Genomic DNA, 14,041 nt, shown 5'->3' with positions numbered 1-14,041 from the left:
TAATTCATCTCTCCCAAGGATCAACCTTGGTTTACTAGGTATTCTATTTCATATTTCTTTTCTTTTTTATGTACCTACGTGTACGTCAATAATTAGGAGGTTCTGAAGCCCAAGGAAGCCTACAACTAGTCTTTGTTCATTTGTCATCCCATTTCAGTTTTTTGGTACTTACATCAACAATATTGATGAGGAGGAGTTGAAGCCCAGGAAGCCCGAGGTAGACCTCGAGGAGGTCTCAGTTGCCGTGCAGGAAGCCATGGATACTGCCTCCAGTGCCACCCAGAAGCTCTCAGAAATCAACTCAGAAATCCTGTCCTACGTGGAGAAGATGACGGGCGGCAAGGCTGCCTCAAAGTAAGACATAAGGGCAGAGAGTGCTGACCTATGATGTGTTTTAGGGGCATCATGGACACCATTTTGTGAAAGTTGTCGGCCCTGACAAGTTGTCAGTCTGACAATTTCAGTAAAAATCCCTTGGTTTTGATTGGCTGAGAAGCTCTGGTCACTGACTGTTAACTGTGGTTATTGTCAAAGACTAACCAACTTGTTAGGCCTGACAACTTTCATGAAACTGTTCCCTGGTTTATGTGGCTGTGGGTTCAGCCACTTTTACCCAGTCTGCCAAGCATCTGGGTGCCCTATGAGGGTGATGACGGTTGGGAGGGAAACACATTTTCATGATCTCTTTGATGGACCATCAGAAATTGTAGCAAGAAATGCTGCAGTGGAGATAGATGGTGATTCATTTGATCTCCAAGTAATAAAACCTGGATAGGATGGTATTATTTCATAGAATAGTCATATTGGTCATCTTGAGGTCACATGCTGCACCAGTACTTTTTGATTGGTTCATAATGTGATCCCAGTTCATGCAGTGCTTTCTGATATCCCATTAAATGCCAGACAATGCAGTATAGATGTTGTTTTTTTTATGCCTCTGCCAACGAAGTGGCCGGAGGCATTATGTTTTCGGGTCGTCTGTCCGTCCGTACGTCCGTCTTTGTTTTGTTTTTGTCGATATCTCAAGAACCGTGTGGTGGTTTTACATCAAACTTGGTATGAGGGTAAATCCTGGGGGGATAATACTTTGTTTGGATTTTAGGGTCACGGGGTCAAAGGTCAAAGGTCACAGGTTATTTTGTGAAAAAAAAGGTTGAAAATTCATGTTTTTCTCCATATCTCGCAAATGGTTCAAGGTATCTTCATGGAACTTAGTATGTATGCTTGTTCCAATGGGCAGTGATTATCTGGGGAAGTTGGGGGTCATGGTTCAAAGGTCAGGGGTCAAAGGTCAAGGTCAACTCCTCAAAATATCACTACTTTCCTTCTGTTTATGCAATGCCTGAAGGTTTTTTTTTTTTTTAAACTTGATGTATACATGTATTACCCAATATATATTCTGTGGGAAGTTTCTTGCCAAAAGGTCAAAGGTCAAAAGGTCAAAGGTCAAGTGAAAGTGCTGAATTGCACTTTTTCCTCCATATCTCAAAGTAACTCAAGGTATCATCATGAAACTTACATATTTATGCATGTTCAACCTAACAGTGATTCTCTTTGGAACTGTGAGGTCAAAGGTCAAAGGCCAGGTTTAGATAATGCTATTTTCCCATTTGATACTGAAATTATACTTTTTCTCAATACCTTGAAAATTACTCAATGCATAAACTTATAAAAGGGTCAAAAGTCAAGTAAAAATCAGTTCCCCAAATACCTGCACTCTGACATTTTAATCATTCATCCAATTGAACCTAGTTCTAGGAAAGTGAACATTCAGCACATTTGTGTCAAACCTGTCATTTTAATATTTTGCCAATTGTGTGAAACTGTCATCACACATTGTCAAGACATTGTACTATAGACCTATTAAGAGAACCATGCATTATGGCGGAGGCATATCAGTCGCCGTAGCGATATATCTAGTTTAGACATATTCCTCGTTCAGATCATGTGTATGTTCATATCTAAACCTAATTTTAATCCAGACAACCTTTTTCAGTTTAATCTGTTAAATATATTACACCTGGGTGTGTTATCACATGTAAACAACTTTATGTGTATTGTCTTTTTTCTTTTCTTTTTCTTTTTTTTGTAGGGTATTTTTTGTGTCCTTCAGCAGATTTTTTTATGTGCATCTTCTTTTTTTTTGGTAGGATATTTTTGTGTCCTTCAGCAGATTCTTTGTAAGGTATCACATTATCATCCCCTCACCTAACGTGTCCTTAAATGAAATTGCCGTGGAGTGAAGCCATTAATGTTTTCTTGAGTATTGGTGTTTGATCAATCTTATTTTTGTACTTTTTTTGATTTGTCTCAATGCCCGTCTGTCTGCTGTCCTTTCTTCTCTCATTTCCTGTCTTCATGTAACTTCCCTCCCCCCCCCATTTTTTTTAAACAACACCAGGAGCAAGAAGAAACTGGAGAAAGCCCTTTTGCAGGCCAAGGAAGACATTATGAGTCTAACAGACAAACTATCTGGAGCACAAGCAGGTAAACTTGATGCAAAACTGCGTGAAAAGTTCCATGTACATTGTATGTGGCACTCTCTCTCTCTCTTTTTTTTTAAATCATGGCAAATATTGAAAACACCTTTATAAATTGGCAGTCGTTGCCGAGCATGGTGTACTTAAATCTTGTCAATGCAGTGCTGATATTACGTATGAACATCTGATTTTTGTAAAGATGTGTGTTTGTATAGAATGTTGCAAAGATTTCATGTGGATTTTGAGGTCTTTGTTGGGTTTCATTATTTGTCAGTTCCCGTGACAGTGGGATGAAGTGCATGCCTCAATTAATCCTTGTTTTATGAAGACAATAGTGATATTGGGATTACATTAATGTCACACATTGTACATATGAAGTCAGCTGGCTTTGACAAAGTGCATCCTGTACAGGTGTTCTTTATGTGACGAAGAATGAAAAAAAAAAAATGCTGAAGATTTGATCGCACAAACTGACATCACTGTTATCGATCAATGTCTCTTTGTGAAACGTATCGTGCATTTTCAGTGTTACACTTTAAATTGATATAAAGGTCATTTCAGCTCTCATCCTTACGTCTTCACTGACCTTGTCTGTCGCGATTCCCTCTTGCTGGCAAAATCTAAACTCTCTCCCTTACGATTCCCGTACATGATGAGCTTTACGTTCTCCTTGACGCTTGTTTTTCTACACGAAAAACCAAAGCCATATGATGGTGAGATTGCGTGATACGTTTCAGAAGTTGTCACGCGACTTCTTCCCGGCCTTGTGAGCAACATTTTGCGAGCTGATGAAGCGCACGAGAAGTAGTTTGTTTTTGCAGTAGTAGTGAGAGTAAACTGTAAAAGTCTGAGTCAGCTGCAGTAACTGTTTCTGTTGTTTATTGTTGCCTCATCAACAATGGCTTTTATGAAGGCAGAGGGAAGAGCCTTGTAGACTATGAAATGTTCCACAACTTCATGTATCCCTGAGGCAGAAGGACTTCTAATCCAACCCTCTATCACTGGCTTAAAAAGATGCCATGAGATTAAATGAGTCCTATCTTGAAAAGAAGGAAAGAAAAAGATTTCAAGCACACTGAGATATTAATTCACCGAGAGATTTCAAGGGTGTCCTTTAGTCACGCAACCTTTAATGATAGTTTGGTTTTGAAAACAAATGTCTCAAACTTTGGCCCAGTTTGAAGGGATTGTGTTGTTTACATTCCTGCCGTTCGGTTATGTGGTGGATTATGACGTATGATGAGCAGATGGTCCTGTAGTAATCTGAGAGGCCCCCAAATGTCACTCGACTTGCCGGAGAGTGGTGTGTGACCATGCCCTTTCCAAAATTACTGCCCACTGGGCAAAGGCCACATCACTTCTTGGTGATTTGCAATCTCTGCAAATGATTCAGGAAGCAAACAGGGCAGAAAGTGTGGCAGTAACTGATGCACATTTGTTGAGGGAGTCCTGAATAGTGGTTAAAAAAGTATTACTTCTCGTGCATATGCAGTGCATATGCAGTGGATTTGTGCACGCTCTCACACTTCTGCTGTTTGGACAAGCTGTCTGCCCTTTTATTCCACTCAGAAAATCGTTGATCAGTCACTTGTCTGGAATAGAACTTGAATAGTAACTTTAAAACATGCAACAGATGCTCCTGCTTGCAGTCTCTCTGTGAGATTGTGCTTTTACCTGTAATTTATGATTTGTGACATCTTATGGAAGGAAGATGCAGTCGTCCTTCCCTTTTTCAAATTTGTACTGATTGGTCTATGACTACCCTGTTTATGTACTACCCTTAGTTGAATAAAGACTTTTTAATTTGCCACTTTTGTGCTGGAGGATGTGAATTTATTTGTCCATAATGAATTTTGTCTGCATGTGTGCTGCTACTGCACAAATTGAGTAGTCCATCAGGGTGCCATGCTGCTCTCCTAGTCAACATTTGAGTGATTTCAAATGGGTATGTATCAAGTTTGCGTTCTTTTAGGTTGTAATTACTGCTAATGACCATCGACTACCCCCTCCCATTACTCGCTGTAGCTGCAGCACCAAATGCTCCACCCGTGCTGGAGGCTACAGTGCTGTCAGCAGTACTCCTTATAAGTTAAAGCTCACTTTTTTGTGTGTGCATGTATTTATTGTCCACCCGTTAGAAATTGAGGACAAAGAAGACCAGATGACAAGACTCTACAAACAGATTGACCTGAAGAGCATGGAGGTCTTAAAATACAAAAACAATGCAGACCAAGCAAAGGTGAGTTAGATGTAGAATCTTTACTGCTATGTTTATGATTTTGGACCACTCGAACTGCTGTAATGCAGACAAGACAGAGAGTATAAAACAATAGTTTTACACTTTGTGCAATTTTCTCGGAGCCATAGATTCTGAGTACAGCTGTAGTTTTAACTACGAATTCTGGGCAGAGTGATTCCAGTGACTGGGGTGGTGACATGGCTCACATTGCTTTTCGCACTATGATGTGATGGGAAGATGTTGCATTAAAAAAAGAAGAAGAAAAGTAGCTGTCAGTTCCTTTACTTGGCTGATATTTAGAAACCTGTGTTGTCTCATTCTTCATGTACAAGTAATTAAAGATTTGATTACCCTGCCCCCATCTTGTCTGTCACAGAAAAAACTGGAGGAGATAAGCAACCTTCAGGCAGAGATCACAGAGCGTGATGAGGAGATTGAGAGACTGCACAAAGCCCTCGATGACAATCAGCTCAGCTTGAAGCAGCTGGAAAACTCCAAGGAAAACAGCTTTGCGCGTCTCAAAGCAGCCCATGATGACAGCGAGGTAATTTCATAAACTCCATGTGCCCTCTTATCTCTGTTTTACGAGCCAAAGTGGTGTTTGAATCTCCATGTTCATGTGGTAGTTAGCGCTGTTTTCTATTGATATGTTTGACATATTGGAAAGTTTACTTGCGGCCGCTTTGCTCTTGTTTATGACTCTTTGTGTGCTACGGTGCAAACCTCCTTTGTGCCACGTTATTCTGAGACTACAACATATGCGCGCTATTTGAAAACCTTTTGTTATTCAAAGCCATGTAATTTTTTCTAAAAGAGTTTATGCTAGAAATGCAGTACAGCAAAGATGAAGAGAAAATTGTGAGCTTTTGCTGTGATGGAAATTTTATCACGAAGTTATGGCTGTTTTACTTGCAAATGGCCAATATTCAAAACAACCCCCAAACAGACTGCAAAATTGTATTCTTTGTCATGATTACACAACATAGGTCTAGGATGCAAGAGGTTTGAAGACACACCCTCGACAGAAATCAAAATTCACTTGGAAAAATCCCTATGGAACACTGCTTTTAAGTCGCCATGCACGGCTAGCTCTATTTGAGAATAATGGAATAGCCTGTGATACTTTCAGTGTACCTTGGCATATGGTGATTTATCTTTCACGTTGTATGTTTGAGCAAAATCTGCAAAGTTGGCAGGCCATTGACTTGAGTCAGGCGTCTGAATGTGGCACACAAAGAAATAAACAAAGTGCACTTTTCTTGCTCTGTGGGCATACTTTATCCAAATTACATGTTTGTCTTCATGCTCTTGTGGCTCTTGTTTTAGAATTGATGATGTCTAGGGCCTGAATTCACGAAGGTGGTACAATTAGAACCATGGTTTAAACCGTGGACAATTTGTATGGAGCGCCAAGTGTCGCATGGCCTATTTCGTTACGGAATCAGTCATTTCGTCGACAAAATGACTGATTCCGTAACGAAATGGGCCATGCGACACTTGGCGCTCCATACAGATTGTCCATGGTTTAAACCATGGTTTTAATTGTACCACCTTTGTGAATTCGGGCCATTATGTCACAGTTCACCTCTTGAATTGGTGGATAAACAACTTGCGATACTTACGATACAGCAAGCTGGAACAGGACACATGTTCTGTTTTGCATTGACACTGTTTCAGTGCCATTGTCTGTAGAGTGGTAAAAGATGTCCTCTTCAAAGTTGAACACCCTCTGGTGTAAGTGTGATTTCAAGCATTTTCTCTTCTATTACACAGAATATTTTTCATTAGGAGATGATGTGCAGAGAACAAAAGAAAGAAATTTGTTCCTGTTTGAATGCATATTTGTGTGTTAATTTTATATATATTGGATGGGGTATAAAGCACCAGAAAATTTTGAATGGTAAAATTGGGTCTGAAGTGATTAAATAGAAAAATACATGCTTGCAACAAATCAGGTTTTCTTAGCGCTCTTTGTACCTCCAAGCTGGTTTACTTTATGGAACGTTATGCAGATCAGCATTGTGGTCATACACACTGAGGAAAGTTTACCACAAAATCAAACTTTTTTTTTTTAATCCGAGCAGAATGCTGCTTAAACCACAGACTTGTGAAATGTAAATTCAGATACTTATGTGAGCTCACTATCTTTGACTATTAAACTGAGTTATCCACTCAACAAATCTCCTGTGAAACTCCTGTTTGGCAGACAGGAATGTTTAAAGAGGCAATGTGTAAAAATTGATGGCACTTCTGAACATCACTCAAGTTGATGCCTACAGAATTAGTGCAGAAGTCTGAGGCAGGGGTAGCAATGTGGCCTACCACAGCTTGCTGTAGTAAGAGGCTAAGTTGTGAATCCACCCATTTTTGTCTGAAGAGTGTGCATCATTTCCATCATTACCCTTTCTTCACTTCAATGGAATGACTTTACAGGGGTTTAATTTGCACTAACACCCACTGTGGTGTCATGATTTAATAGACATGTCCATTCATGCTTGGTTTCATTGGTGACTTGACACCACTCAGGCCTGATTAAATTGTCACACAATTGATTTAGTGAATTTTTGATATCCTTTTGAATTCCCCAGACTCCAGTTTTTCCAGTGATACACAATTATCCTACTTTATGCTATTTTTAAAGACCTATGACAGAATGATGCAAAAGTTGGTAACCAGGTAAACATGGTTACAAGAGAGAGGCTGCTTTAGATGCAGTGATGCATGCAGGAGACTGAGTGTTTTCGAGCATTATAGGACCCTTCAAACACCTTAGCAACATGCACCACATAAAACCTTAAGTTTTCACTTTCAGAAAACTCTTTATAGACTTTGAAATTCAGACAGAAGGTAGTTGAGATATTAATACAAAATATTACATAGTTTTAGTCATTTTCTTGGGTTAAATGTTGGCAATGTTGTTAATTTCAGTAATTATTAAATGTTTTCAATTTCAATTTGTAAAATGTCATTTGATAATCAGATACAATTACAATTATATATGTTGGCAGTCTTATCAGGTCATTGTGATGATTCTGCACTGATTAGAGTATGTAGCTTATCTTTTCATGTTCCATTTGCAAATACATCCATTTTGGGTATCATCCATCCATTGTGTTTTCTGATGAATAGTAACTTCCCTGGACTTTTTTTGTTTCCTTTCATACATTTTGCCCTTTTGGTGTCATTCCTTCTGTGGAAATTCTTCATGTCTATCCTCTGGAGAGAGCACTTTAGAGAGTAATCTAACTGTCCAATTCATCTTCTGTGTCTTACAGCACAGTCTCTTGTACGAAGATGACAAGCGCAATTATGATAAAAGAAGTAAGGGTCTTTTGCAGAAAGAGCGTGATACTCACAAGCAGCCAGTTGTGCAAACAATTCTCCCCCCCCCCCCCTCCCCCCACATCCCGTGAAAAATTATGGCGTTTCAATTTCTGAGATGTTCATAATGAATTCTCATGCTATGTCTTGCATGTTTTACTTGCAGTTGAATTGTGCCCAAAGTGTTGCAACCCTAAGAAATCATCTGATGACAATGTTTGACAATTTGACTGTTTGGTATCAAAAGCTAATCTACATTGCTCTCTACTGCTACAGTTCTCTGACCTAGATTTGACAAATACTTGAGTCTCAGTAGCAACTCAATTGGACTGACTGTTGCTTTACACAGATGTGCCCTTTGTCTAATTTGCATTATTAAGTTTAAAAACAATGTCTCTGACATTCCATGAGTGATATGAAAAACACTTAATGTCTGCATGTATATGTTTCAGCATCTGGATATTTTGAAGTTGTTTTGGTTGTTGTTGCAATTTTTCAGCATCATCGTGTCACATTTTCTAATGATTTTCTTTCTCCATTGTTTGTATTTGTTCTTACTGTGTTGCTTTTGCACTGGTACACTACTGTAATCTTGCGTATCTCCATGGAAATTCCGGAAATCATCACAATGCAGAGTAAAAATGTAAATTTTGCTTGATTTTACTTTTGCCAATCCATTTATCATTTTCTTGGTTTGCGGTGCAGAGTTACCTCTTCTACTTCCGTCTTTCTACACTGTAGACTAACATTTCTTATTCAACTGACAAATAATGTTGCTTTTATTGTGCATGTGACACTCACTAGATTGTTAATGCTAGGTTATGCAATGTAGCTCATAATTTTACATGAACTGTATTCATGCTACACACGCATGCATGTTTTTCTAACAAGTAAAATCAACATATCATGGTTTGCACAGGATAAGCTGTGTATCTCACACCCACGTCAAGTCAGCAGTACAACTTTGAATGGTTAATCACAATGCTCCATTCTGTGTGGATGGTCATTACATTTGATGTGTGTAGGGTCATGTGATATACAAATCATTGACATCAGTTATGCGTCGAGTCAAGTGACACCATTAAAATCCAAACCCCGAATGCTGAATGCTTTCTTTCCCAAGTTGAGCTGAAAGCAAGCAGAATTGCCCACATGTCTTGCCCAGAAGATGTCATAACCTGCCTTGTTGAGAGACTAATAGCTTGCTAACCTTGATACTCTTTTTAAAGGGCAAGTAAAATCAGACTAATTAAAAAAAGACTGCTTCCAGCAATAACATACTTGATAAAGCTCAATTCTGATGTGTTAACAGCTGCAGTGATTGCCTTCTTTAGAATTGACAGTAGAAGTGACAAGTTTTAACTCATTCATTTGATGCTTGCTAACAACATGTAACTACCAGTTACTGTCTGTCATGCTGTTTTGATTGTTTGTTTGTTTTGTTTTGCTTATTGATGATATTTTCAAATCAACATAGAATTTCCACAAGCAGAATGGAGATTAGGTTTTCATTCTGTAAGTTTTTATGCCTCCGCCACGAAGTGGTGCCGGAGGCATTATGTTTTCGGGTTGTCCGTCCGTCCGTCCGTCCGTCCTTCCGTCCGTCCGTAATGAATTTTGTGGACAGGGTAACTATCAAAACCTTTTGAGGTATCCTAATGAAACTTGGCATGTATGTGTATTAGGGGGTGAAGTTGTGCCTATCAACTTTTGGGTGCACATGCTCAAGGTCAAAGGTCAAAAGGTCAAGGTCAAATGCTTAAAATTGCACTATTTCCCCCATATCTATGCAATGCATGAAGATATTTTCTTGAAACTTAGTGTATACATGTATTACCCAATTAAGATTCTTTGGTGAAAGTTTGGGGTCATGAGGTCAAAAGGTCAAAGGTCAAAAGGTCAAGTAAAATGTTAAAATTTCACTTTATCTCTGTATCTTGGAAATTGTTCAAAGTATCTTTATGGAACAAAGTATACATGCATGTACTGACTGGCAGTAGTTAGCTAGGGAATTTAGGGTTCATGGGGTCAAAGGTCAGGGGTCAAAGGTCAAGGGCAATACTTCGATATTTTACTATTTTCCTTATATTTATGCAATGCCAGCAGGATTATTTTTTTTTTAACTTAATGTATGCATTTATATTACCCACTAGAGATTCTCTGGGATTTTTTTTTTGCCAAGAAGGTCAAAGGTCAAAAGGTCAAAAATCAAGTGAAAGTGCTGAACTTACTACTTTCTCCATATCTCGGAAGCGGCTCAAGTAATCTATTAAGCTTAGTATATATTTATGTATGTTCTGCCTGACAGTGATTCTCTTATGAATCAAAGGCCAGATGAAAATGGTAACAATTTACTGTTCAATACAGAAATTGCACTTTTTCTCCATACCTTGAAAATTACTCAAGTGCGTAAACTTATGAAAGGGTCAAAGTCGAAGTTAAAGTACATGCTCTCCTATTCATCCAATTAGACATAGGTCAAGGAAGGTAAACATTCGATACATTTGTGACAAACATGTCATTTTAATATTTTGCCAATTTTGTGAAAATGTAATCACACATTGTCCACATGTACTATAGACCTATTAGGAGAATCATGCATTATGGCGGAGGCATACCAGTCGCCATAGCGACATTTCTAGTTAATCATATCTTTTAGCACTTCTGTCAAGATATAGACTTACATTGTATGTAATACTGTGTTTGATTTGGGAAAATTTACTCTGACAGGGCAAATTATACATACCACCCCGCACTTTTAGTAGTTCTATTGCTATTGTACGTTTGTTTGATAGAAAAGAGATTGTAATGAATTTTATACACAACACATGCATACAGATTTTTTGATGCCTTGATACATTCTGTTATGTTTAAAGGGATTGTATAGTTTTGGTTGAGACCCAACTTCAGTTTTCTAACATTTTTGGTGAGATAATGAGAAACCTCTTTAATATGGAATATGAAAGCGTAGGCCTATGTTATTCCATGAGTTATTCAATGTTTATTTGATGAAAATTGGTTTTGAAATGGCTGAGATATCCAAAACAGAGCAATTCTAATAAAAGGTGGGACCCACTTTTTATTACTATCATCTTGTTTTACTTTGTTTTTGGATGTTTCAGCCATTCCAAAATTGATTTTACTCGATAAACTTTGAATTCCTCTTAGAATGGTGTGCTCTGTACTATTTCATATTAGTGTTTTCCTGGTATCTCACAAAAAGTTAAAAGCGCAATTCTCATCTCCACCAATAGGCCCTACTGTACCATCCCTTTAAAGGGGATGGCTAGTAACTGATCAGTGGGAATGCTGGGGGATGATTGTTCCTATCCTTGTGGGATTCATTTAAGAGTACATTATATATCTATTGTTGTGTGAAAATTATTTGCTTCAGAATGGTCTCATATTCAAGTAATGTGCAGTTTAATGTTTCCAGGTTAGCATGCTTGTACAGTGACGGGGCGATCGTTGACATTAAGCTGCACATTACTTGAATATGAAACCATTCTGAAGCAAATAATTTTCACACAACAATAGACCGATTCTGTGACGCGCTATGTGTATTTTTGGCATGGGCAGCGCCATTACTGCGGTGTCTCAGCCGACCCCCCCTCTTCTCTCTCCAACCCTCTCACGCGCCGGAATGAAGAACTGATGCATGGTTGTTTTAGCCAATGGGCGTCTCGTACTGAGTACGCGAATGCTTGCTTAGTGCGCGAACCTTTGTTACATGTGCGCGATAAACATGTTGCCCGTGGGGTGGGGGAGAGGAGGGGGGGTCGGCTGGGACACCGCAAAATGAACTTATGACTGCGCCCAGTGCCACAAATTGTCTGCTGCCCTCAACGAACCCAAATCGATCTATAGATATATAATGTACTCTTAAATGAATCCCACAAGGACTGGAACAATCATCCCCCAGCATTCCCACTGATTCCCACTGATCAGTTACTAGCCATCCCCTGCAGTACACGTAGTTCCGTTATCTACCCTTTCTTCATGTCTGGAATAAATGTCATCAATGTAAAATGGAAAAGTCAATTAAGCTCATTCGCCAAGAATGTGTATCTCTTTATGTCTCAGTCTTTCTAGTTTTCCAGTATGATCTACCTATCTGATAGTTGCCTGGTATTTAAAGCTGGTACATTGTACATCGCCAACTGCCAGTCAATTTCCACACACTTTCTGAATCACCTTACTGACCGTACGTGACAAATCAACTTATATGGGATTGTATAGTGTATTGACGGATCTATAGATGCAAAGTGAAACGCAGCAAGAACAATGAAGTGTGAAACAACTTGCATTAATCATGCTAATATTGTTTTACCCCATGATGACCTAACTTATTGCATGAAGTTGAGAGATTTTTAGAATTTTGTTTGCTTTTTTTAATGGTTTGATGTGTAACTTACAACTTTGCATGAAAACCTGTACATAGTATGTGTTCTAACCATCTAATATGATCTGCCTTGTGATTTGCTAAACTATAATATGCTTGTAAGACTTAAGAATCTAATTGTGGTACAATGGCCACCACTGATCCAGAGGTTTGGAAAACAAGTTTTTCTTACGTTGTCAGTGGGGCTGCGACCAGTGGATGATATTGTATGTATATTATACCCATTAGCCGGGTTCACATGTACAAAATAGCAGGATGACGATTGCGCTCCATATCTCGAGATTTTTTGCAACCGTTCACACGCTCCAAATGAGCGGGATAGCGATCGCGCTCGGAATCTCGAGTTTTTTGCAAGCGTCCACACGTACAGAATTATCCCGCTAATTGGCGATAAAGATAACAGCAAAGCCTGCAAACTGGGTCACACAGCGCCCTTCTCTTTGCCCATTGTTATTTGCGCGTCAGTGGTGTGGTTCACGCGCTGTTGTTGTTATGCTCCAAAGAGGTTAAGGACCTCTTCACAGAGGCCTCGCTGTTGTGATGTGCGCATTGTATGATGGGATACAAAAACTCGAGATTCTAATCCCGACCGTTCACACGTACTGGCGCGGGGCAAATTATCCTGCTAATTGATGAACTAGCGCAAGATTTCTTGGGATTAGAATCGCGATGCTTATCGCGCTAATTGTCGGGGTTTTTCTGTCCACACACGCAAAAAACTCGAGATACCGATCGCGATGCAAATCTCGAGATTTGTATCCCGCTAATTGGTGTACGTGTGAACCCCCCTATTGATATTCATGGCAAGCAGAGCACACACGCTTGAACACCCAGAGACAACATGCAATGCATGTATGAGTAGAAGCTGATGATGCTCGATATCACACTGTGCTGTTGCCCATCAGCAAATGTTTTATCTGCACAATTTGTATAACCTGTTTTGGATTGGTTTTCACCCAAATAATTGTTGTGAAAAGGAAATAAGTTCTTGTAACTAGATGATGAATTATAAACAGTGGGAGTGTTTCAGGTAAGATATTTCTTCATCAAATGGGTTTTGGTTCTGATTAAGCAGTGAAGTAATATGTAGAATTTGTTGTTGCCTTGATTTTTGTAGTGTTCCTGCTAAAGCAGTTCCCGATTATTGGCTGAACATTGAATAAGGAAACTTCAAAAAGCAACAATAACAACCTTGTGCTCCAAATCTTTGTAATTTTTCTTTGAAGATGTAAAAGGAAATCATGTAATATGAAATATTATTCACAATTTCTGATTTTTGCAAAAAAGTTCCTGGAAGGTCAAAGTTTAAGTTCTTTTTAGTTTTGACACTGGAAATGTAAAGGACGTGGCATCACATACATGTAATCAGTGACAAGTTGCCAAAGAGGAAATTGTTTGGTTTAGACTAGTATCAGTACATGAAAGAAGAGGCTTCACTTATAATCATAAGAGACATTTCGATTGGATGTTCCTGACCAACTATTATCAGTGCTAAGATATCCACACTCAAGATACGAGGATTTATGGGTCCTTTGATGCGCACTTTCTCATTCTCAATTTTATACTCACATTTAAAGCACACACACACACACACACACA

General features: G+C 38.9%; 1 protein-coding gene across 1 annotated transcript in view; it reads left to right on the top strand.

Annotated features, from left to right (window-relative positions):
* LOC139744034 (uncharacterized) overlaps nt 1–14,041 on the top strand; it is a 63,849-nt gene that overhangs the window by 8,229 nt on the left and 41,579 nt on the right. The window contains exons 5-8 of the mRNA XM_071654496.1: nt 158–354; nt 2,402–2,487; nt 4,619–4,719; nt 5,096–5,263. Coding sequence (XP_071510597.1) covers nt 158–354; nt 2,402–2,487; nt 4,619–4,719; nt 5,096–5,263 — 552 coding nt within the window. The remainder of the gene's footprint in view (nt 1–157; nt 355–2,401; nt 2,488–4,618; nt 4,720–5,095; nt 5,264–14,041) is intronic.

Source organism: Diadema antillarum, unplaced genomic scaffold (genome assembly GCF_040938485.1).
Source record: "Diadema antillarum isolate AM-2024a unplaced genomic scaffold, OU_Dant_1.0 seq00001130_RagTag, whole genome shotgun sequence".
In the NCBI taxonomy this organism is placed as follows: domain Eukaryota; kingdom Metazoa; phylum Echinodermata; class Echinoidea; order Diadematoida; family Diadematidae; genus Diadema; species Diadema antillarum.
Note: the sequence above shows the minus strand (reverse complement) of the source record. Positions and strands in the feature narration are given on the sequence as shown.